Source organism: Heterodontus francisci, chromosome 25, assembly GCF_036365525.1.
Source record: "Heterodontus francisci isolate sHetFra1 chromosome 25, sHetFra1.hap1, whole genome shotgun sequence".
Taxonomy (NCBI): domain Eukaryota; kingdom Metazoa; phylum Chordata; class Chondrichthyes; order Heterodontiformes; family Heterodontidae; genus Heterodontus; species Heterodontus francisci.
This window is the reverse complement of record NC_090395.1, coordinates 66,576,459-66,602,036: the sequence shown is the minus strand read 5'-3', so window position 1 is coordinate 66,602,036 and position 25,578 is coordinate 66,576,459. Positions and strand designations below refer to the sequence as shown.

General features: G+C 42.2%; 1 protein-coding gene across 6 annotated transcripts in view; it reads right to left on the bottom strand.

Moving 5' to 3' along the window:
* Positions 1-25,578, bottom strand: part of LOC137383959 (transcription factor SOX-13-like) — a 224,584-nt gene that overhangs the window by 133,772 nt on the left and 65,234 nt on the right. The window contains exon 1 of one of the 6 annotated variants that reach the window (XM_068057409.1): positions 25,209-25,277. The exons of the other annotated variants lie outside the window; for them this stretch is intronic. Within the exon in view, the coding sequence (XP_067913510.1) occupies positions 25,209-25,252 (44 nt within the window). The 5' untranslated portion in view covers positions 25,253-25,277. Of the gene's footprint in view, positions 1-25,208; positions 25,278-25,578 lie in introns of those variants that run through there. 6 annotated transcript variants of the gene reach the window in all.

The following is a 25,578-nucleotide window of genomic DNA, read 5'->3' as shown; positions in this document are numbered from 1 at the left end:
CTGGGACAAACATTACTAACTCCTCAATCAACTATTCCAATTGATGGAAGTTGTTGGTTCAACACTGGTCCTTAGCAACCAGAAGAGTGAGAAAGTGAAAAAATATGCATTGGTTTTCCACTGATTCATGTCACATGGGTGAGTTTAACCACAGAGCAGAGTTGTTCATTCCCGTGAAACTCAAAAGTGCAGGGTTCCCACCCCAGAGTTGGCAAAAAGGACCTTTCAATAGTGCTCTACTGTTTGCCGTGGGAACGGAAAACTGAACACATTGGTCTGATTCACAAAGCCAGTGTGTGTGGCTTGTGATATATTCCATGAGGATCATTCCCTAGCTCCTGGCAGTAGAGACCCACCCCAAAGATGAGTACGATGCAGGGGAAAACTTGCCCAAAAACTAACATGGAGGAAGAACTCTGGCAGAGTTGGTTATGCAAGAGGGCAGTTGTTTCCCAGACATAATACAGGAGGATGGGGGGGCAGGGGTCTCTCTCCAGAGGTGGGCAATGGAGACAAGGTCCCAAAAGTAACAAAAGGCATTGAAATGTGTCATGCGCCGGATCTGTAGTTTTATTTATTTAAGTACTATGTCATACCTCACAACAGAAGACTATAACCCATTACCATAGAACTGAAGCCAGCTTCACAGAAACAAGTCGAATACAGGAAGTTGAGAAGATATGCAAGCTGTCTGTTTGAATAATAGAAAATGGCAGCGCATCAAAACCACATGCGAGTGTGCAGGACAGTTAAAGCAAAAAATAAAACCACAGAATCACTTATTACCAAGTTCAACTTCAACACCTTTCTATTTAGTATGAACTAATTCAAGCTTCATTACATCTATTTAAATGTAATAATTAAAATCCTTTCACAAAGGGCACGGCATACCAAAGGGAGTGGGAAATTCCTTAATAGAAGTCACAGCCATAAATTGGAGCTTCCCGCCATGTCCTCGTCCCTCCCTACCTCTGTAACCTCCTCCAGCCTATAACCCTCAGTGTTCACTACTCCTCCAATTCTGGCCTCTTGTGCATCCCCAATTTTTCATTGCTCCACCACTGATAGCCTTCAGCTGATTGGGCACTAGGCTCTGGACCTCTCTCCCTAAGCCTCTAAGTTTATCTCCTCATTGAAGAGGCTGTTTAAAACCCACCTCTTTGGCCAAGCATTTGGTCACCTATCCTAATAATGTCTTACAAAAGGCAAAATAGTGCATAGAGTCATAGAGTTATACAGCACAGAAAAAGTCCCTTCAGCCCATCAAGCACCTATCTATTCTAATCCCATTTTCCAGCACTTGGCCCATAGCCTTGTATGCTATGACTTTTCAAGTGCTCATCTAAATACTTCTTAAATGTTGTGAGGGTTCCTGCCTCTACCATCCCTTCAGGCAGTGTGTTCCAGATTCCAACCAACCTCTGGGTGAAAAATTCTTTCCTCAAATCCCCTCTAAGCCTCCTGCCTCTTGCATTAAATCTATGGCCCCTGGTTATGGACACCTCCACTAAGGGAAACAGTTTCTTCCTACCTAACCTATCTACGCCGCTCATAATTTTATATACCTCAATCAGGTCCCCCTCAGCCTTCTCTGCTCCAAGGAAAACAACCATAGCCTCTCCAGTGTCTCTCTTCATAGCTGAAATGCTCCAGCCCAGGCAACATCCTGGTGAATCTCCTCTGCATCCTCTCCAGTACAATCACATCCTTCCTATAGTGTGGTGACCAGAACTGTATACAGTACTCTAGCTGTGGCCTCACTAGTGTTTTGTACAGCTCTATCATAACTTCCCTGCTCTTATATTCTATGCCTCGGCTAATAAAGGCAAGTATCCCATATGCCTTCCTAACCACCTTATCTACCTGTGCTGCTGCCTTTGATGATCTATGGACAAGTACACCAAGGTCCCTCTGACCCTCTGTACTTCCTAGGGTCCGACCATCCATTGTATATTCCCTTGTCTTGTTAGTCTTCCCAAAATGCAACACCTCACAGATGCTGGAAATTTGAAATATAGAGCAGAAAATGCTAGAAATAGTCAGCAGGTCTGGCAGCATCTGTGGAGTGAGACCTTCCATCAGAACTGAAAAACGTTCAGAGATAAAACAGGTTTTAAGCAAGTGTAGAGTCAGGGAAAGTGGGTGGGGCAGAGGAGAGAACAAAAGGAATGTTTCTGTGATCGGACAGAAGTCAGGAGTGATTAAATCGCATCATCCCTTTTGTCATCACAGACCTCTTCTCTCTCCCCCCTTTCCCTTGTTTAAAACCCATCACATGTAACATTTCCAGTTCTGATGAAAGGTCACCAACCTGAAACATTTTCTCTCGCCACAGATGCTGCCTGACCTGAGTATTTCCAGCATTTTCTAATATTTAAGTGCTTCGGTGTCAAATTGTGTTTGATAATCCTATGAACCACTTTGGGACGTTTCAAATTCAGGCGTAATTATTCATTGCCATGGTGACCATTACCTGATAAATCCAGAACATAAACAGGTGGTCAGCGTTTCCTACAGCTTCTATTATTCTTTCCCACATTAGATAAGGATAAAGCATTAATCAAACAGCAGCATGTTCCTTTATTCTGGCCTGCGTGCACAAATTCTGTTAGAGAATAACCCACACGTGCAATAAAAAGATCTTATCAAAGTCGTCCTTTCTGTAACCACCAAAAAGAGAGAATTTATTTGGCACATTTCACAACTTTTGGCATCCAAAATTACACTGTAGCCGATTAATTAACTTGGAACAGTGGACACTATCATCATTTAGGCAAACATGGCAGCCAATTTGCAGACATCAAATTCTTGCAAACAGTAAAGGAGATAAATGACCAGATAGAGAATTTATTTCAATGGCATTAGGGAGACATTGAAGCAAATGGAGAGATTACCGACATAAAAAAGATCGGGGAAAATGATCCAAGAAAAAGTTGAATTTCACAAAAAGTTACATATTTCAGTATTTTATGTAATTTCATATCATTCAATTTAATATTTACAGTTACATTTTAATTCAGAGTTACGTAATTCAAATTGTTAAAATCTTTCGTGCTGTTTTACTAAAATAAGCTACTGATTAATTAGAATTTTTACTGTGCAAAAACAACTTTGAATTAACCATGGACTGCATCCTATATATTTCTGGCACCAGCTAAATTAATTGCTGTACAATGTATAGAAAGAACAGGTGGACCACATGGAACTATGTATGTGGGGTGGTTTGTGGGGAGTGGGGGGCTCAATTCAAATGACTGCTTAATTCAACAACAACTTATATTTATAAAAGTGCCTTTAATGTAATAAAGGCATTTCATTAGATCATAAAACAAATTATGACACCGAGCCACAAAAAGAGAGAAACAAGATCAGACGACCAAAAGCTTGGTCAAAGAGGTAAGTTTTAAGGAGTGTTTCAAAGGAGGAAAGTGAGGTGGAGAGGTGTAAGGAGGGTATTCCAGAGCTTGGGCCCAAGGTAACTGAAGGCATGGTCACCAATGGTGGAGCAATTAAAATCCAGGGATGTGCAAGAGGCTAGAATTAGAGGAACCTGCCCCATCCTGTTGGTGTTGACGTGACATTTAACGTAGAATAATTGACTTTAAATCACCAGTCAACTTCAATCCAATTTCTTTTTATATTTTAAAAAGGTGACCTGACCCGTTAATTACTGGTGTACTACTCTTACATTAATAACTTGCAAAAATAATGAATCTATTATTAGAAAGAAGCTAGAAGACTGCCAGCATAATAACTAAACCAAGCAACTAGGTAGCTCCCAAAACAGCCTCAGAAGAGGCTGATCTAACTTCTTGGACAAATGACACGCCAAATGGACAGTGATGAACCGTATGGTGTGGTACACCTAGACTTCCAGAAAGCTACTGACAAAAATTCCTCAGGTAAGGTTGGTTGATAAGCTTAACGCAGTTAAAAACCAATTTGGATCAAAATCGGAATTTTAAAAATGTTGACAGTATAAAGAAACAGGTGCGTTAGCAAAGGGATCATTGACAATAGTGAGTGGAGCATTTCAGGGATCAATCCAAGCTTCCTAAAGCTTTTCATTAACATCAATGATTTTGATACAATGCACATTTCATGGGTAACACCAAGAGGATGGGGGCAGGCAATGGACCTGGGTAACATCTGCAAACTGGTAGAACAGAGACAAATGAAGTACAACGTGAATACATACAAGTTACTGCATGTTGGAAGAACAGAAACATAGAAGGAAGGGCTTTGGACGAACCAAGGGTGATATGCAGAGTCCTAGGGCTAGCAGAGTCCTAGGGCATTTAACATGCTCTTTTAATGCGAAGCACCAAGCAATATGGCATATAGAATACCGAACTGCATTGTTAAATCAGTAGAGTTTAGGTTGAAGAAAGACTTACTGGGAACAAAGGCTCCAACAAGACAAAAAATAGTAAATAATGCAAAAAAGAGTGATGATGATGATGATCCTTATTGTCAAAGGATTTATTTAGGACAGTGGACTGGAGAAATTTTGGCTCCCCAGGACAGGACTAAGGAGTGTTGTTACAGAGGTATAAAAAGGAGATACTAAACGATATAGATAGGGCAATCCAGAGCAATATCTTAATAAAAACCTTGAAAGGGTTACAGAATCAAAGTGGTGAAAGGCAAATCTTGAATCAACAGGAAGTTCTCCCACATGTAAACAGTAATTAGCGAATGCAAAAAATTCCCATAGTCATCCAAGATGTAGTTGGAAGCTGCAATCAGGGATGGGATCAGTGGAGGGCACTGTCGGTTTTTTTTCTAGATAGATGAGATAAGTTAGGCTGAATGGTCTTTCTTGATCATGCTTATCTCATGATCTAGTGAAATATTTAATGGATGAGTCTATTTTTCCAAGTTTTCCTCCCTACTCTCTTGAAACAATGATGCTTGTTGCATTACACGGATACTGACAGCCCTTTAGAAGCTCACCCAAGTGACCATTGTTGATATAGAATGCAGTGAATGTCAACATGTTCGTCAGCAGCAGAGTGCAACACAGCCAACCCTGACCATGACCTTAGAATAAATACCATGCATATAGCTTCCAACACTGCTCTGGAATAGAAAGTGTAAGCCCCAGCTGACTTTTCCCCATTTTCGTAGGATTACAGGGATAAACTCACTCCCCACTTACCTGGATGAATGAAGCTCAACACCATCCAGGACTAAGTAGCCTGTTTGATTGGCACCCCATCCACCACCTTAAACATTCACTCCCTCCAGTACAGGTGCACAGTGTGTAGCATCTACAGGATACACTGCAGCAACTCACCAAGGCTCCTTCAACAGCATGTTCCAAACCCGTGATCTCTACCACCTGGAAGAACAAGATGCATGGGAACAGCAATATCTGCAAGTTTCCCACCAAGTCATACGCTATCCTGATTTGGAACTATATTGTTGTTCTTTCACTGTTGCTGGGTCAAAATCTTGCAACCCCTCCCTAACAACACTATGTGTGTACCTACACCACATGGACTGCTGTGATTCAAGAATGTGGCTCACCATCACCTGCTCAAGGGCAATTAGGGATTGGCAATAAATGCTGGCCTTGCCAGCAATGCCCATATCCCATGAAAGAATAAAAAACCTCCCCTAACCTGCCCCTCCTACCTCTCCATTTTAATATTTCCATCCCAACAACTCTTCACTTCAATGTGTCATGCAGGCCCCCACCTGCCAAGCATGAGGCATATTAATTTCAGCACATGGACATTAAATTTCAAACTGTTGTTGAAGTGAAGAGAGGACTTGCTTTAAAAAAAAATTGCCAGATCTTGGCTGGAAAGACATTTACATATTAAAAGACCGTGTTTGGAAGGATAAAGCAGCCATTCCGACACATTCAACCCACAGTGGACCCTTGGCTGGAAAGCCATTTGCATATTAACATACAGTACTTGGAAAGGACAAAGGACCATTCCCTGGCAAATTCAACCCACAATGGACTATTGATCATCAGACGTTGAAGGTGGGGAAGCTCGCATTCCAGGTTGACTGCTTAGATGGCAGAATACACAAACGGACATGGTAAAACCAGCTAGTCACATGACTAACCTGCTGGGCAACCTGACTTTTTTGAATTTCTATAAACAAACAGTTTGGGCAGAAAGCAGAATGCTCCTGGACTGAGAAGATCTCTCCTGGCTGGTTCGCCACAGCCTCTCCTGTCTGCCTGCTCCCATCTCTTTCTCACGGAACTTAAAACCCACTGAAGACATATGACACCCAAGATAGAAAAGTCTCCTATAGCAAACAAGGTTGAAGAAGAATACTGGGCCCCAACGAAAAGCAAGATCTGCCGACAATAAAGGACACTACAGCGAGCCTGAAGAACTGTAACACAAAAAGCCTCCTCAGATATTGCCTCAAACTTTTCCACTTTATTTCTTCTGTTTTCTTTGTCTCCATCTGCATGTGTGTATCGCGTGTGTATGTTAGCATGGGCACATCATGTATCCATGGGCATTAACCAAATTAGAGTTTAAGTTTGATAAAATTTCACTTTTCTTCTGTAAACCTGAGAAAATCTGTTTGTGCTGGTTTCTTTGCCTTATAATCGGAAAGCAGTGAATAAGGATTCACCAAGGGGGAGCTGAAAACACGGTGTTTAAAAATTAAACCCCATTACGGTAAGACCAGGTGAAGGCTGAAAGAGAACCCTAGATCTCTTTCTCACCGGGTCATAACAAATGCAAAGAACACAAGTTCAATCAAAATGCTTTGGTTGCTTTTTCCGTTCCGTTGTTTTTCTACAAAACGTGATAACTGGTGATATATCAGACCACCAAATCTCTACAACGCATCTTCAAAAGCAAACGTGGGGGCACATTTAATTCCCCTTTGGCCCACAGTTACCCCATTCAACAAGCCCATGAGCTCACAGCAACACCAATTGGTTCCATAAGTTACAAATTTCTGGAGATTCTGAGTCACTTTGCACAACTCCAGCGATCCCTGTTCAATCTCAAGTTGATGAAACTGGTTACATCTGATCTTAAACCAGTCTCGAAAAACAGTGACATTTCACAGATGTGTTATCACTGCAACTAGAATTATTCACACGTGTTTAAAGCAGCAAAGTTGAATATTTAAAACAATGATTTTAAATCAGCATGCAATTAAACCAAGGTATTAGCATCTCAAAGTCAATAAACATTTGAATGTAGTAAAGGGAAACCCGATTTATAGCTCATGACCTTTTGTCTAAACATTGAAATTCCATGGAAATTTCATGGTAACTTTAAATACAATTACAAAATAAAAATTGACTTCCAAATTTGGTTGCAACTTTATTGGTTTTGAATTAACCATGGATTACTTTGAAGAGAAAGAAAGACTTGCATTTATATTACATCTTTCAAGACCACAGATGTCGAAAGCACTTTGCATCCAAAGTACTTTTGAAGTGTAGTCACTGTTGTAATGTAGGAAATGTGCACACAACAAGCTCCCACAAACGGCAATGTGATGATGACCCGTTTTTCTGATATTGACTGAGGGATGAATATTGTCCAGGACGCTGGGAAGAACTCCCCTGCTCTTCAAAATAGTGCCATGGGATCTCTTACGTCCACCCGAAAGGCGGACATTGCCTCAGTTTAACTTCGCATCCGAACGATAACACTTCCAACAGTGCAGCACTACTTCAGTACTGCACTGGAGTGTCATCTTTCATTTTTGTGCTCAAATTCTGAAGTGAGACTTGAATCCACAACCCCCTGACTCAGAGGTGAGAGGGCTACCTGAACCACGGCTGATGCAGAAGATCTATGGGGAGTTTATACACTGTGCATTTAGCTTGTCCAGTTACTACAGAGCATCGAACAACAAAGCAGATGACCATGTTGAGCGATACTGCATAACCATTAGAGTACACGCCAATGGAGGACATGCTGAAAACGTATAGGGCTCTGGTAAAACAGTGCCCACTTTTCACAAATACGAGGACATTCATGTTTGAGGGGTGGCTCAGAAAAGAGCTCGGAGAGTGATCCCTGGTAAAATACTAAGCTTTAAGGGAAAACTGGACAAAACTAGATTCTTCAGCAATGAAAGAATGCAACTGAGAAGGAATTTCCAGAAGTATACAAGGCATTAAAGCAATATAGAAAAGATAGATCTGGAAGGTCAGCCAAAGTAATTCTGCCAGCCCAGTTCAGAGGTGGATGTTGAAAGTAATCATCCCCAAATGGGGTCAGCCTGGCTCGGTGGGTATACCTCTCACCACAGAATCTGAACGTCAAGGGCTCAAGCCCCACTTCAAAAGATTTGAGTGCTGCGTGGTTGTAGGTACTTTCATTTGGCTGAGAAATTAAGCTGAAGCCTCATCTGCCCTTTCAACTAGATATAAAAGATCCCATAGTCTTATCAAAGAACAGTAGGGTAGTTATCCCATTGTCCTGACCTACATTTATCCTTGAACCAACACTACAGCAAAACATACCATCTGGTCAGTTATCTCATTGCTATTGGTGGGGCTCTGCTGTATGCAAATTGTTTGCCTTGTTCCCTACATTACAAATCAGTAACTACAACTCTAAATTTCTCCATTGGTTGTGAAGAGGTTTGGGATGTCCTGAGGTTGTGAATGACATTATAGAAATGTTAAATTCTATCTTTACTATGAATTAAAATGTAATGAAGACAAGGAAGTACAAATTCAAATAATCAAATTTAGGACAGATATCTTCACACAAAAAGAAAAGAACACTTGTAATGAATCTGGGGTAGAGGATGTCCTGCACACAAGAAGGGCAATGATACAAATTGTGGACTAAATCTGAAGAGTTATAAAAACTGACACTTTTTTAAAAAAATGAACCTTTCTATAAAAAAACTAAACAATGCTCCAAAATAGCCACCGAAGAGAAAAAGGGCTCAGCCTTTGTATATTCAAACTGTCTGACAGTGACAAAGGAAAAGCTTCAAAGCGAAGAGGTGTCAATTACACCCATCCTAAAATATTGAATTGAATGTCTTCTTCTAAAACAAAGAAGTTGTGAAGTAGCCATGTCCTGGGCTATTGTGCAATCAGCATGGGGAAGAGACCAAAGTGTCTCCTACAGGAGGTGAGAAGTTTCATAGCTTTATCTTACCTTAGAGAGAGCCTGGAGTCAGACACCCAAGAAAGAAAAGCAGCACCCAGAAGCTTGATTCCAGCAAAGCAGAAGGCACGTGCCCTGCTGTAGAATTCTGCATCTACTCTATATAGCAGTGAACTAGAAGTGATCCAGTGACTTCAACTGAACTTTCATTCAAGAGAGAAATCTACCATCACCTCAGGCCTGCAACCAACGAGAACTTTATTGCCAAGAGAATTCAACAGGTTTATCGTGACCTCCCCTGAAGCCAACCCCTACTGAGAATCATTTTCCCCTCTCCATCTGTCTCTTTTTGTGTGTGTGTGTGTGTGTGTGTGTGTGTGTGTGTGTGTGTGTGTGTGTGTGTGTGTGTGTGTGTGTGTGTGTGTGTGTGTGTGTGCGCGCATGAGTGGATGCAGTTGCGACAATTTTGGTATAAGGCATATTGATCAATAAACAATTAATTTTCTGTTTTTAAACCTGCAAGAAAATCTGTCGCTGTCATTTTATTTATCAAATGAACAAACAAAGGGTTAAACTCCAATAACAAAATGCACTTGCTGCCGTCAGGTGGGGAGTTGAACAGTGGGAACTGCCCACATCTCACCACGTGGCCCTCACAAGGAGTAAAGAAAAAACCTTAGAATTATTTAAGAGACAGATAGATGGAGTGCCTGTAGATTCACTCTCAACAGAATGTACTAAGATGCAGTAGCTAACTTTTCCCATCACTACTTTTCCTGTGATTTCACTTTCTGGAACTTGGGTTTGATTCCAACTTATATCGATGGAAGGAAAGTCTTCATCAGTCAGCCATAAAAGGACCTGGTGTGATGTGTCTGGGAGCAGTCTCAACAATTTCCTATAGGGATTGAGCACATCATACAATCTGTACAATTTACCACTGACTGGCAACTTCACTCAAAAAAAAAATAATCGATCACTGAGGCTGTATTGGGGAGCTTAGTGAATGTTTGGGGTTATGACTTTTTTGGGGGGGGGGGGGGAAAGAATAGAGCACCATGCAACAATATTGTGCCCAAGTTGAGCAGTTAATGTTTAACGCTTGATGGCCAGAACTAGGGGCCATGAATATAAGATACTCACTAATAAATCAAATGGAATGTTCAGGAGAAACTTCTCAACCCAAAAATTGGTAAGAATGCAGAATTCACCACCACATGGAGTAGCTGAGGCGAATAGCATAGATACATTTAAGAGGAAGCTAGTTAAGCAAATGGAGAAAGGAATAGAAGAACACATCCATGGGAATAAAGACAGAAAATGCTGGAAATACTCAGCAGGTCTGGCAGCATCTCTGGAGAGAGAAGAGAGAGAGAGTTAACGTTTCAGGTCGATGACCTTTCATGAGAACTGAGAAAAGTTGGACATGTAATAGGTCTTAAGCAAGTGAAAGAGGGGGAGGGTGGTAAACAGAACAAAAGGCAGGGTCTGAGATAGGGTGGAAGACAGGAGAGATTAAATGACAGCGTGGTGGTGCAGGGCCAAAGGGAGTGGTAATGGGACAAGTAAAGAAACAAAAGATGTGTCTAGAGGAGGTGTGAATGGCAGAATGAGGCATAGCTGCCGTCCAAAAGAAAAAAGAGAAAATGAGAGGAAAACCAAAACTGACAAAAAAGGAAACAAGATGGGGCCAGAGGTTACGGTCTGAAATTGTTGAACTCAATGTTGAGTCTGGAAGGCTGTAAAATGCCGAATTGAAAGATGTTTGATCAGAACTGGGAAAAGTTAGAAATGCATTGACTTTAAGCAATTGAAAGGGGGAAGTTTGAAAGGTCATTGATGTGAAACGTTAACTCTATTTCTCTCTCCACAGATGCTACCTGACCTGTTGAGTATTTCTAGCATTGTGTTTTTATTACAGATTTCTAGTATCTGCAGTATTGTGATTTTGATATGTTGATGGGGTTGGATGAAGAAGGGTGGGAGGAGGTTCATATGCAGCATAAACACTTTTTGGGTTCAATGGCCTCTGTCTATGCTGTAAATACTTCGTAGTACTTTGCAATGGATGCCATTGAAGGAAAAGGAGGAAAGGTTAGGAGGGGTGACCAAAAGCTGAGCCAAAGAGCTGGGTTTTTCAGAGGATCTTAAAAGGAGGAGAGGAAGATGAGGAAGCAAAGAAGTTAAGAGGGAATTCCAGAGCATGAGGCTTAGGTGGCCAAAGGCACAGCTGCCAAAGGTGGGTTGGGGTTGGGGATGGGGAATTAACAAGAGACTTCAAAAGGAATTCACAAGGATCATTTTTTTCTGATAGGAAGAAATACAAAAAAAAGTTTATTTAAGAAAAAGGGGAGGGATAGCAGCTTGTTAGACGAAAAAACCACACATTCTTATCAACAATGTTTTTGTTCATTTTCTGTTAGACAACTAATGGCACGAAGGAAACAGCAATTCATCCTTTACCTCATTCAGACCTTTGATTATCTGAAATCTCATCTCCACAGCATCCTCTTGCAGTCCTCCATCTCTCTACAGCGCTGTCACCATGATGGTATCTGTCTCGTGCGAGATTATTCATTGATTGCCCGAACAGATACCAGAAACTATGATGGCTTCCATCACCCAAGTCAGCGGTGGCTCAGTTGATAGTGCTCTCAGCTCTGAGTCACAAGGTTCCTGGTTCAAATCCCACTCCAGGGCTTGAGCACAAAAGTCAAAGCTGACACTCTGGTTCAGTACTGAGGGAGTGCTGCACCTTTGGCGGCGCCATCTTTCAATGCAACATTAAACTGAGACTCAGGCGCATGTAAAAAAAAAAATCCAGAGATGCTATTTTTGAAGAAATCAACATCACAAATACAGATTATCTGGTCATTATCACATTGTTGATTGTGGGAGCTTGCTGTGCATATAACTGGCTGCCGCGTTTCTTGCATTACAACAGTGATTACACTTCAAAAAGTACTTCATTGGCCGTAAAGCGCTTTGAGACCTCCGGTAGTCACGAAAGGCGCCATTTAAATTCAAGTCTTTTTCTTTTCCAAGAACAAGAACTGCTCAAGCCACGTCAGCTTCCAAGGACAGAGGCAGCCGGAAGGACAAGACCCCATTCCCCCCCCCTTGGCAAAGTAGGTAAACACATGGTTTAGTATTGAACCAGAGGTCCCAGGTTCAATCCCTGGATCGTGCTACATTAGCTTCACTCAGCCAAATCAATATTACTTGCAATTGCTCTCTTGTGGGCTTGAGCTAGGAGAGTGCTGACACAAAATTAATGGATCCCAAGTGTTATTCAACGACCTCTTCTGGAATAAGCTTGGCTCAGATGAACAGCCCCCAAAACCCCCATCTTACCCAAGTCCCGTCAACCCACAGCCTGCAAACATTCATGGTCAAGAGTGGTTACTTGAGTGAAGTACAGAGGACAGGCTGCACGTGCGGAACTATAGTCCCGTTCTCAAGACAGGAGAAGGAATTATTCAGCAATAGTCCTGAATGAGAGTTGTCCCCAAACAATAAACGCATGCATTTCACAAGCTACCTCATGTCTTGCATATATCCCCAACAAGTTGCTTCAGCTTGGAGTGTTATTGATTAATATAGTGCTATTGCCAACAGTAAAGCTGCAAAATGACACCCATTTATATTATATGGATTTGCACCCATCCAAGACAGTAACCATTCTTTCACTCAAATTTGTTTCTAACTTATTTAAGTGATGGCTTTTCATTTCTGTGCTACTCATTTTCAATCCCTGGAAGCACAATATTACTGTACAGGCAATCAGGGAGTTAAACTGGCTGAGATATGATTTAATTCAAGTTCAGTTTACATACACAAGGGCTGAAATTCCACTGACTTATTTTTAGTGTATTGGTTAATAGGGTTGTGTAAAATTCCCACGCGCATTAGTTAATGTAATATTTTGATCTCCTTCAAAGCACACAGTAAAATTTTAACCCTGAGATTTCCAAGACCCCTGCAGGATAGACCAAGTGGTCTTTTGGGCCTAAGCAGGGTAGGAAGGCAGGACTCAGATCAGAGAAAAACTTATTTTTGGAAGAAAGTATTGGTTTGACAATATTGGTCTAATCTTTTCAGTAATCTTTAGCCAAATGAATCCTACAGTTTAAATATCTGGTGCCCTTCATCTATAATAGACATGGTCTGTCTGTTAAGCAGAAATTGGAAACCACTTCAAAAAAGTCTTTTGCCAATTCTCCTCCAACAGGGGTAATCTCTCCGCTCTAACCAGTGGCACTCAGTCCTTCTCCACACCATTCTGCCACCACCCTCCAGACAATCCAAATATTAGACTGCATATACTATATATGCTGCCTTTATCATCCTGCAATGGCACTGGCAACACTGAGGTCAATGAGGCTACGACCACATCTCTTGAGAATGTCAAACCCATCTCAGGCTCTGGGCGATTCTGAAGGTTGTGCCAAGAGCTGCAAAGATGCCGTTTTTCCCGATTAAAGGGAGCGGGACTGTAATGCAGTTTTCCCAGCAGTAGCCTGCAAAATTAGGGTAGGGGCCAACTGCAAGATGTGAAATTGGCTATTCATGGCTTTTGAACCCAGCATGTGCAAACTTCTACACGGACAGCACTTTGTTGTCACAAGTATTGTGACTTCGGCAAAGCTCGACATAAACAGGACAAATTCCACTGCATTCACAGGAAAGATAATTGCAAAATTGCTTGTAACTTCATGCCCAACGCCCTCCAGTGTCTCGCTCAAGTGGTTATTCTACACAGTGTTGCCAGCGAGTATGGGAAGGCTATCTGGCAGTTGGGGCATTGCAGCAGAATGCAATCCTAGCACCACTCAATGCCCAAACAGGGGCCGTTCCAACAGAACATGCTAAGTAGCAACAAGGAGCAGAAACGCTGATCAATTGTCCCCTTCCCAATGTGAAACATGGGGGACATCTCTAGTTTCCAGTGTCATCTCTAGTCCAGATCTGTTAAGTCCGTCCAGATTGGGCATTGAAATTTGTACACACCTGGTTTTTTTTTTTATCATCAGTAGCTTATTGGATAAACCTATTGAGAGCCTAGAATCAGCTCTTGATCCTATATGCCAGATTAGGATAGATGCTCGGAGGACAAAAAGATTATACATTTTGAAAAAAAAAGTCTATAGCACACACTTCATTCTTCAGCTTCCTCCATTTCATCAAATCCCATGAGTTGACCCCACTGCACTGGCCAGCTTTCAGGCAACTTAATGTGCATTACCCTCCAGTACCTCTCTCAAGTCCCAAAACTGCTCATTTCAGTTGCTACACTGATAATAATGCAGCAGACTCTGTCGTATGAACATCTACAACATGTAATTATTCAATTCAGCAGCTTTCAGCAGAGGGGAAGAAATTCACACCAGAGATAATCAGTGACACGTTGTAGTATCGCCGAATTCATTACTGCGCATTAAGAAAATTATTTTCCATGAGATATTGGCACCGAACTGCAAGTTGCTCTTTTAAAACTACCAGATTCCAAATATTTCCTTTCTCCAACCCAACTTTAAAGAAAATCTATCAATACTTCAACCACACGTAAACCAATGTGAAAAAAAAAAATCAATGCTATATTTTCACTCAGGTAAAATGCATGTAGGGACAGATACAAGACGAGACCATTCAGCCCATTAAGGTCTTCCACCATACTAGCGGCTGCAGCTCTTTAAAATCCCAGTATCCGTCTTTTCTCCATATCCCTCAATATTCTTGCTGCCTACAGAAGTATCCATGATGGAATACTTGAAAGGGTAGAAAAGCGCCAGTCGGATAGAATAGCTCCGCTTTAGCATTGGCCAGTATTAATCTTCAGGAGGAACACTCCTGAAAGAGTGGCGCAGTGGTTAGCACCGCAGCCTCACAGCTCCAGCGACCCGGGTTCAGTTCTGGGTACTGCCTGTGTGGAGGTTGCAAGTTCTCCCTGTGACCACGTGGGTTTCCGCCGGCTGCTCCGGTTTCCTCCCACAGCCAAAGACTTGCAGGTTGATAGGTAAATTGGCCATTGTAAATTGCCCCTAGTGTTGGGAGGAGAATGGTAGGGAATATGGGATTAATGTAGGAGGGGATGTGGTAGGGAATATGGGATTAATGTAAGATTAGTATAAATGGGTGGTTGATGGTCGGCACAGACTCGGTGGGCCGAAGGGCCTGTTTCAGTGCTGCATGACTCTATGACTATCTAACTCATAACAGACAGCCCTGAACACTCCCCATTTAGCTTAGGGGGAACAGATATCAAGGTTAGGGCAGTGGATAAAAAAAAACATTCATGTGCCCAATCACACAATCAAAATATCTCAAGGCACTTCACTCAATGAATCAACTGTGATTTCAGTGACTGTTAATGTGTCGATATGTGTGGCAGCCTTTCCCAAAAACAGCAATGAAATGGATGACCAGTCAACACTTCTTTTTAGTGTTATTGGTTGAAGGACAAATATTGGCCGGGATACCAGAAGAATTTTCGTCCCTTTACCAAACAATGGGTGGGATCTTGGTGTCAACCTGAACAAATTAGGTGGGAAACTCAAGGGACTTCACCCCTGACAGTGCAACATTCCCTCGGTAATTCACTGGAGTGTCAACCTAAATTATGTTCAACGTCCTGTCGTCATTCCTCAACGATCAACCTTTGACAGAGGTGACAGCGTGGAGTTGCACTCATATGATGGGGCAGATATGTTTGGGATCTTGTAACTCGGTGATATTAATCTCATCGACCACACTGCAATAATAAATGGAGTTACACCAGGACCGGTCCAATAAGATTATAGCTCATTATGTTATTGTGGCTTGTCTAAAGCAGAGCTACAGCATCACTAATTTCATTATACACCAGAGTATAGTTCCATTCTTGTCATTTAATTGTAGCCACAGAATCACCTGCAATGCTTTCTCTTCCTGCTCCCACATCATGACCCCTGGTTTCCCCCAAGGATCTATCCTTGGCCCCCTATTTCTCATCTACATGATGCCCGTCAGCGACATCATCTGAACGCACAATGTCTGTTTCCACATGCATATCAGTGACACCCAGGTCTACCTCACCACCACCTCCCTTGAGCCCTCCACTGTCTCTAAAATGTCAGAATGCTGGTCCGACATACAGTATCAAATGAGCAGAAATTTCCTCCAATTAAATATTGGAAAGACCAAAGCCATTGTCTTCAGTCCCTGCTCCAAACTTCATTCCCAAGACACTAACTCTATCGCTATCTGTGGAAGCGGTCTGAGGTTGAACCAGACAGTTTGCAAACTTGGTGTCATATCTGACCCAAAGCTGAGCTTCTGACCACATAACTGCGCCATCACTAAGACTGCCTATTTCTATCTCAACGGACGTGCCTCAGCTCATCTGCTGCTGAAACCCCTCATCCACGCCATTGTTACCTTCAGACTTGACTATTCGAAGGCACTCGTGGCCTGCCTCCCACATTCGACCCTCCATAAACTTGCTGCCCATGTCCTAACTTGCACCAAATCCTGTTCACCCATCAACCCGGTCCTTTCTGAACTAAATTGGCTCCCAATTGAGCAAAGCCTAGATTTTAAAATTCTTATCCTTGTTTTTTTTTTAATATATATCCCTCCATGGCCTCATCCCTTCCTATTTCTGTAATCTCTTCCAGAACCACAACCCTGAGATGTCTGTGCTTTGCAAATACTGGCCTCTTGAGCATCCCGGATTTTAATCGCTCCAGCACTGGTGGACGTGTGTTCAAATGCTTCGGTCCCAAGCTTTGGAATTGCCTCCCTTAAATCTTTTTGCCTCTCTACCCCTTTTTCATCCTTGAAGCTGCTTCTTAAAACCTGGCTGTTTGACCAAGCCTTTGATCATCTGCCCTAATATCTTCTTTTTTGGCTCAGTGTCAAATTTTGCTTTATAATCTTCCTGTGAAAGGCCTAGGGATGCATGTTATGTTAAAAGCACTCTAAGTTGTCATTGTTGGTATTGCAATTCATGGAGCACAAGTTGCAAAAAAGATCGAGGAGAACAGAATTGCATAGATCTGATGCTCATTTGAAAAAAGGACAGCAGTGTCATGAAATGTTTCACAAGACACTTCATAACTACAAGGCAATCATAACACCATCAGACCCCTGTTGACACTTGGGGCCAAAAATTTAACTTTGCTTTTAATGAAGAAGCTATATTATGTGAAAGCTCTTTTTTTTTATTCTTTCATGGGACGTGAGTGTCACTGGCAAGGCCAGCATTTGATCCCATCCCTAATAGTCCTTAAGAAGGTGGTGGTGAGCTGCCTTCTTGAACCACTAAAATCCACGTGGTGCATGTACAGTCACAGTGCTGTTAGGAAGGGAGTTCCAGGTTTTTGACACAGTGACAGTGAAGGAACAGCAATAAAGATCCAACTCAGGATTATGTGCGGCTTGGAAGGGAACTTGCAGGTGGTGGTGTACCCACGCATCTGCTGCCCTCGTCCTTCTAGGTGTTGAGGTCAAGGGCTTGGAAGGTGCTGTTGAAGGAGCCTTGGTGAGTTGCTGCAGTGCATCTTGTAGACGGTACACACTGCTGCCACTGTGCACCAGTAATGGAGGGGGTGAATGTTTAAGATGGTGGATGGGGTGCCGAACAAACAGGTTGCTTTGTTCTGGATGGTGTTGAGCTTCTTGAGTGTTGTTGGAGCTGCACTCATCCAGGCAAGTGGAGAGTATTCCATCACACTCCTGACTTGTGCTTTGCTGATGGTGGACAGACTCATGCAATACTTTAGTATTTTCGGCAGCATAAACATTGCACTATAGGATCACATGATAGAATTTTACAGCAATGATGGAGATATTGGGATCATGCCTGACGTGTCTCTTTGAAAGAGCTATCCAATTAGGCCCACAGCCTATTTGTTTTTGCATTAGCCCTACAATATTGATCCCTTCAAATACAGATTTCACACACAAACTCGAGCAAATCATAGAAAAGTACAACACAAAAGGAGGTAACTTGGTCCACTGAGCCTGTATCAGCTCTTTCAAACAGCAATCCAGTTCATCCCACTCTCCTGCTCTTTCCCCATATCCCTGTAACATTTTTCCTCTGCATATTTCATCTCAGCTCCAGGACATTGCTGCATGAATTCCTTAGTTTAGTGTCCTAGACCCAACCATCTTCAGCTGCTTCATCAATGACCTTCCTCTATTATAAGGTTAGAAATGGGGATGTTCGCTGATCACTGCGCAGTGTTCAGCACCATTCACGACTCCTCAGATACAGAAGCAACCCGCACCTACATTCAGCAAGACCTGAACAACATTCAGGCTTGGGCTGATAAGTGGCAAGTAACATTAGTGCCACACAAGTGGTAGGCAATGACCATCGCCAACGAGAGAGAATCTAACCATCTCCTCTTGACTTTCAACTGCATTACCATCACTGAATCCCCCACCATCAACACCCTGAGGGTTACCATTGACCGGAAATTTAACTGGACCAGCCATATAAGTACTGGCTAAAAGAGCAGGTCAGAGGCTGGGTATTTTGCAGCATGTAGCACACCTCCTGTCTCACCAAAGCCAGTCCACCATCTAAAGGGCACATCAGGACTGCGATGAAATACTCTCCACTTACCTGGATGGTTGCAGCTCCAACAACACTCATGAAGTTAATCCAAGACAAAGCAGCTCACTTGATTGGCACTCCATCCGCCCGCTCCATCACTGACGCACAGTGGCAGCAGTGTGCATCATATACAAGATGCACTGCAGCAACTCGCCAAGGCTCCTTCGACAGCACCTTCCAAACTCGGGACCTCTATCCCCAAGAAGAACAAGGGCAGCAGGCATATGGGAACACCACCACAGGCCCTCCAAATCACATACCATCCCAACTTGAAAATATATAATCGTTTCTTCACTGTCACTGGGTCAAAAGCCTGGAACTCCCTCCCTAATGGCACTGTGGGTGTACCCACACCACAGGGATCGCAGCAGTTCAAGACGGCAACTCACCATCACCTGCTCAAGGGCAATTAGGGATGGGCAATAAATGCTGGCCTTGGCAGTGATGCTCACCTCCCAAGAATGATTTAATTCCCTTTTGAAGACAACTACTGGATGTGTATCTATCACCAAATCAGGCAGTCGCAATCACTTGATGCGTTAAAAGGTTTTCCTCATGTCACCTCTGGTTCTTTTGTCAATCACCTCAAATCGGTGCCCTCTGGTTCTCAACCTTTCAGTCATTGGAAATAGTTTATCTTTACTCACTCTAGCTAAAATCGTCATGATCTTAAACAAAGTACTTTTTGAAGTGCAGTCACTGTTGTAATGATGGAAACACAACAGCCAATTTGCACATTGTATTTGGAGAATGCAATACTAAATATAGTTCTGAGTAAATATGGAGGCACTTAGAGGGCAAACAAAAAGTTTGTATGTTTCACCAGATTTCAATTAATTTCAGTTTGATAAATGGTAGCTGATTTTACATGATAGAACAAAGATAAGAGAAATTAAGTAAACAAGGTGACTTCTATCTAATGGGAAGATTGAAGAGTAGATTTAAAGTAAGGATAGATGTACGCTGTCAAGCACAAAGTATCTTTATATCTGAAAGGAAATGGAAGCAGTTCTCGGCAATACAATTAAAGAACAGCAGTTTGAGACACAAAATAAAATGAGCTTGATCAAAGTGACAACATTCATTTGCTTCAAAAATCGCCACAAAATATACAAACAACTGAAATATTGAGCAAAACAGAATCCCTTGTAACCTGCTCCTGGTCTGTATCATCACACACCTCGTAGCATACTAGATCTGAGAATCAATAAGCAAGGAAGGAGGCCATTCGGCCCATCATGCCTGCTCTGGCTCTCTAAAAGAGCTATCCAATTAGTCCCATTCCCCTGATCTTCCCCTTCATCCTGAAAATTGTTCCTGTTCAAGTACAGATCCAATTCTCATTTGAAAAGTTACTATTGAATCTGCTTCCACCACCCTTTTAGGCAGTGAAACCCAGATTGCAACTCATTGTAAAAATCTTTTTTTTTTCTTTCGGTCATCCACTTTAGATCTAAAATGGTTAGAACAGTGTACTTTGTAAATGTTGAAAAGAGAAAAGAAAGATTTAGCACCTTTCATGAACTCAGGACAACCCAAAGCGCTTTACAGCCAATGAAGTACTTTTGAAGTGTAGACACTGTTGTAATGTAGGAAATGCAATAGCTAATTTACACACAGCAAGCTCCCACAAACAGTAACGCCATAAGGACCAGATAATCTGTTTTTGTGATGTAGATTGTGGCCAAGACAATGGGGAGAACTCCCCTGCTCGTCTTCAAAATGGTGCCATGGAATTTGTTTACATCTACCTGAGGGGGCAGACGGGGCCTTATTTTAACATCTCATCCAAAAGATGGCACTGCCAACAGTGCAGCACTCCCTCAGTAGAAACATAGAAATTAGGAGTAGGCCATTCGGCCCTTCCTGCCTGCTCCACCATTCATTATGATCATGGCTGATCATCCAAGTCAGGAACCTGTTCCCACTTTCGCCCCATATCCTTTGATCCTTTCAAACCCAAGAGCTATATCTAACACCTTGAAAACATACCATGTTTTGGCCTCAACAGCTTTCTGTGGTAGAGAATTCCAAAGGTTCACCACTCTCGGGGTGAAGAAATTTCTCCTCATCTCAGTCCTAAAAGGTTTACGCCGTATCCTTAGACTATGACCCCTGGTTCTGGAATCCCCCACCATCGGGAACATCCTTCCTGCATCTACCCTGTCAAGTCCTGTTAGAATTTTATAGGTTTCTATGAGATCCCCCCTCACTCTTCTGAACTCCAGCGAATATAATCCTAACCGACTCAATCTCCCCTCATCCCAGGAATCAGTCTGGTAAACCTTCGCTGCACTCCAACCGCACACAATATTCCAGGTGTGGCCTCACCAAGGCCCTGTATAATTGCAGCAAGACATCCCTGCTTCTGTACTTGAATCCTCTCGCTATGAAGGCCAACATACCATTTGCCTTTTTTACCACTTGTTGCACCTGCATGCTTACCTTCAGCGACTGATGTACAAGAACATCCAGGTCTCATTGCATATTCCCCTCTCTCAGTTCATAGCCATTCAGATAATAATCTGCCTTCCTGTTTTTGCTACCAAAGTGGATAACCTCACATTTATCCACATTATACTGCATCTGCCATGCATTTGTCCACTCACTCAACTTGTCCAAATCACCCTGAAGCCTCTCTGCATCCTCCTCACAACTCAGCCTCCCACCCAGTTTTGTGTCATCTGCAAACTTGGAGATGTTACATTTAGTTCCCTCATCTAAATCATTAATATATATTGTGAATAACTGGGGTCCTAGCACCGATCCCTGCGGTACCCCACAAGCCACTGCCTGCCATTCGGAAAAAGACCCATTTATCCCTACTCTTTGTTTCCTGTCTGCCAACCAATTTTCTATCCATCACAATACACTACCCCCGATCCCATGCGCTTTAATTTTACATGCTAATCTCTTATGTGGGACTTTATCGAAAGCCTTCTGAAAGTCCAAATAAACTACATCCACTGGCTCCCCTTCATCAACTCTACTAGTTACATCCTCGAAGAATTCTAGATTTGTCAAGCATGATTTCCCTTTCGCAAATCCATGCTGACTCTGTCCGATTCTACCACTGTTCTCCAAGTGCTCGGCTATAAAATCTTTGATAATGGACTCTAGAATTTTCCCCACTACCGACATCAGGCTGACAGGTATATAATTCCCTGCTTTCTCTCTACCACCCTGGACCTCTACCTACTGCACTGGAGTACAAGCTTAGATTTTTGTGCTCAGGGCCTGAAGCGGGACTTGAACCCACAACTTTCTGACTCTGAACTGAGGTCCAAAGAGACCTCAGGGTCTAGGTATGCAGATCAAAATGTGATAAACAGATACAGAAAATAATCAATAGAATGCTGGCCTTTATATCGAGAGGACCAGAATACGCTTCAGCTATAATAAGCCCTGGTTAGACCTCACTTTGGGTACTGTGGGCAGTTCTGGGCACCACACCTGAGGAAAGATATATTGGCCTTGGAGGGAGTGCAGCATAGATTTACCAGAATGATACCTGGACTCCAAGGGTTAAATTAGGACAGATTACACAAACTAGGGTGTATTTAGAAGGTTAAGAGGTGATTTGATCAAAATTTGCAAGATATTAAGTGGAACAGAGAGGATAGATTGTTCGAAGCTATTTCTGCTGGTGGGAGTCTAGGATTAGGGGGCATAGACTAAAAACAAAAAGAGCAGACCTTTCAAGGGTGAAATTAGGAAATCCTTCTACACACAAAGGGTCTTAGAAGTTTGAAACTCTTCTGCAAATCCCAATTAATGCTCAATCAATTGTTAATTTGAAATCAGAGATTGATATTTTGTTAACCAAAGGTCTCAAGAAATATGGGGCAAAGCTGGGTATATGGAGTTAGGTCACAGATCAGCTATGATCTCATTGAATGGTGGAGTGAGCTCGAGGAGCTAAATGACCTCCTCCTCCTGTTCCTATTCAGCTCATTTGTCCCCCTGGCTTTTTTGCAAATTAATTAAAATTTGTGTCCTCCGGTTACTGAATCTTCAGCCAGTGGAAACAGCTTCGCCCTATCTACTCTTATCAAAACCTCTCATAATTTTGAGCACCTCTATTAAATCGCCCTTTACCCTTCTCTGCTCCAAGGAGAACAATCCCAGCTTCTCTAGCTACTCCAAATAATTGAAAACCCTCATCCTTGGTATTGTTCAAATAAATCTCCCCTGAACCCTCTCCAGGGCCTTGACATCTGTTCCATGATGCCCAGGTTTGGACACAAGACTCTAGCTGATGTCTAGCCAGTGAAGTAGCATTCCAATCGAATCTAATAATACATCAACAGCAACAATACCAATCAAGTCCAAAACAGTAACTGGTAACCGAAAAGGTTGCACAGGCACTGAAAAAGGTCTTGCTCCAGATCAGCACACATTAGGATGTTCAAGCAGCAACAATTGGCATCTCTTAGGGGCTCAACAGAAACCTATGGCCTCTGGGATACTAAAACCAGATGCAGGTCCATCATCGTGTTCAGCAATAAATGTATTAGTAGACCTTGCTGCAACAACGACATCTCATGCGGCAGAATTGAGCGGCACAGGTTAGGAATATTCCAGATTTCATCTAGATCTCAGTGCTGGGTCTGTCACAGTCCTGTGAAGGGCTTGGGATATTTTACTGCTTTTTAGGCACTTTATAACAGCAAGTTGTTCTTGTTGTCTGTTCACCCCTGCTTAAAAAGGTCAGATGTTGTAGAGAACAGGTGAGTACAGGATTGATCTGGGAGCCATGTGTTTCCAGTCATGATAGGCAGCTGGGAACCAGAATAACTGAACAGATAAAGCCAGCATAATGAAGTGCGGTCCATCATCCGAGCTACTGGCTTAATCAGGCGAAACTAATCCTGAGCAGTGCATTATCAGACAATGAATGGTATTAACTATAACGAGACCTAATTCTAATTGGGACTAATTCCTTCAGATCCTTTAACTTGGCAGCTACTTTCAGCGTAGTTCAATCCGCAGGATGGCACTGAAGCAAGTTCCTGGTTATCGCAGGCCCATTGTGAAATGCCAAAGTGATCCTTCCTCTTTACAGCAAATCACTCCGTGACCAGGATAATAAAGTTCGAACGTCCTGAGATGGACAGGAGATAAGTGTGTAGTGCCAATACCAAGTTTGGGTGTTAAAAGCCTGTTGATTGTAGGAGGATGGGGAGGCTGAGGGAGCTAAGGAGTTTATATCGTTCTAAAGGCCTTGGGAAGCATGAGTTAAGAGTAGTAGAGTCGTGTTTTGGGTTTTTTAATGCTAGACATTTTCTCCGGTTCAGAGTTGCCAAGTCCTATAAGTAGACCTTGCACCTCCAAAATCTGGAGTGTACAATTTTCAGCCTAATATCTTGGTATTGACAAGACCCCAAACTCCAGCCACCGTCATGTGTCTCATGCCATTGTGTGATGTTCATCTCCTTACAAATCAGACTGAATATATTCCATCAGACTAAGGCTCAGGTTCTAAACCAATAGAAAGTTCAGTAAAACATACGAATCATACAATTTACTGCTCCTCTCAATACATAAAACAGAATCATGTAGAATTATAGAATGGCTACAGCACAGAAGGCCATTCAGCCCATCACATCTTGCCAACTCTGCAAAAATATATTATATTATAAATATAAACAAGATGTTAAATCTCAGATAGCCAGGTAGCGAAGAATAGAACACTGGAGCTTCATCTTTATTCACTTACAAGCTTTTATTTACAGAGACACAGACTGAATTTTGTGCACTTTCCCAACAAAATCCCTTCTTTCAGCCTGCTCTTATATATACCCACCAGCTGAATACAATTACTTGATGTACAATTAACAATAGACGCCACTCACTTTTGCAATACGTAAAGTTCAAAATAGAAGCTACCTGCTTACGCTGTGACAGCTTCAGACGTTACCTCGCTTCCCAGCTGTTTGGCATAAACATAACACACAAAAACCTCTCTGTTTGGTTGGAAAGCTGAAAAATGTTCACAGGCATAAAGTTAGTTCAGCTATATCATTCAACATCCTTTGAAGATGTACTGAAACAGAAGGCAATTGATAACTGTTTTCCACAAGTGCGATAGATCGACAGGGTTATCAATGATTTTGAATTTTTCACCATCTAAAGATATTGCTACTTCCAGTAAATATGTAGACATTTATTAACTGGGCTGTCTTTAACCAAAGTGTCAAAGCTGAGCAACTTGTATAGAATCAACAAAGTATCACCCTTTTGAATGTCAGACTGCAATGACAATTGCCACTATCCTGCATGATTCACCTGAACCACACATGTGCTGTGTCCATAATAAAATATTGTACAAGTTAAAAATTCAACAGACAAAAATCCATTCTTTTTTCTGTCACAAGGATTTAGAGCAGTGAGTCATGATTTCAATGCAGCATAGATACTAGGAGGAAGCACACACACTCGAAGCTTAGGAGGAACGAGAGGGGAAAGTTCAGAGGAACATCGACCACAGGAATACCATAAAAGAAAACGCTCTTTAGAAAAAGAAATACCTGACAGACCAATCTGTCCAGACACACTGTATCGCCCTATGCATCGCTGCAGTCGGAGTGCAGTTCTGGAGTGCTCCAGAAGTGCTCTTTACATGAACGCATTTTATCAAAACCCCAAATCTCAAAAACAGCAACTTCAGTGTCACAGCGGTTAGGAGTTAGAATCAAAAAAAAAATTTCAAGGCAAATCTCAAAACTGATGAAAAAGTAGCCAGACTTTTTCGACCAAAGGCACAGAAATTACCAATGTTTGTGAAAGCAAAAACAACGAATTGAGCAAGCGTTAAGATGTTTCAATAAAAGAACCAAGAGCAAGATGTTTCAATTTTTGATTTTAAAAAGGATTAAACCACAATATAAGCATTTCACT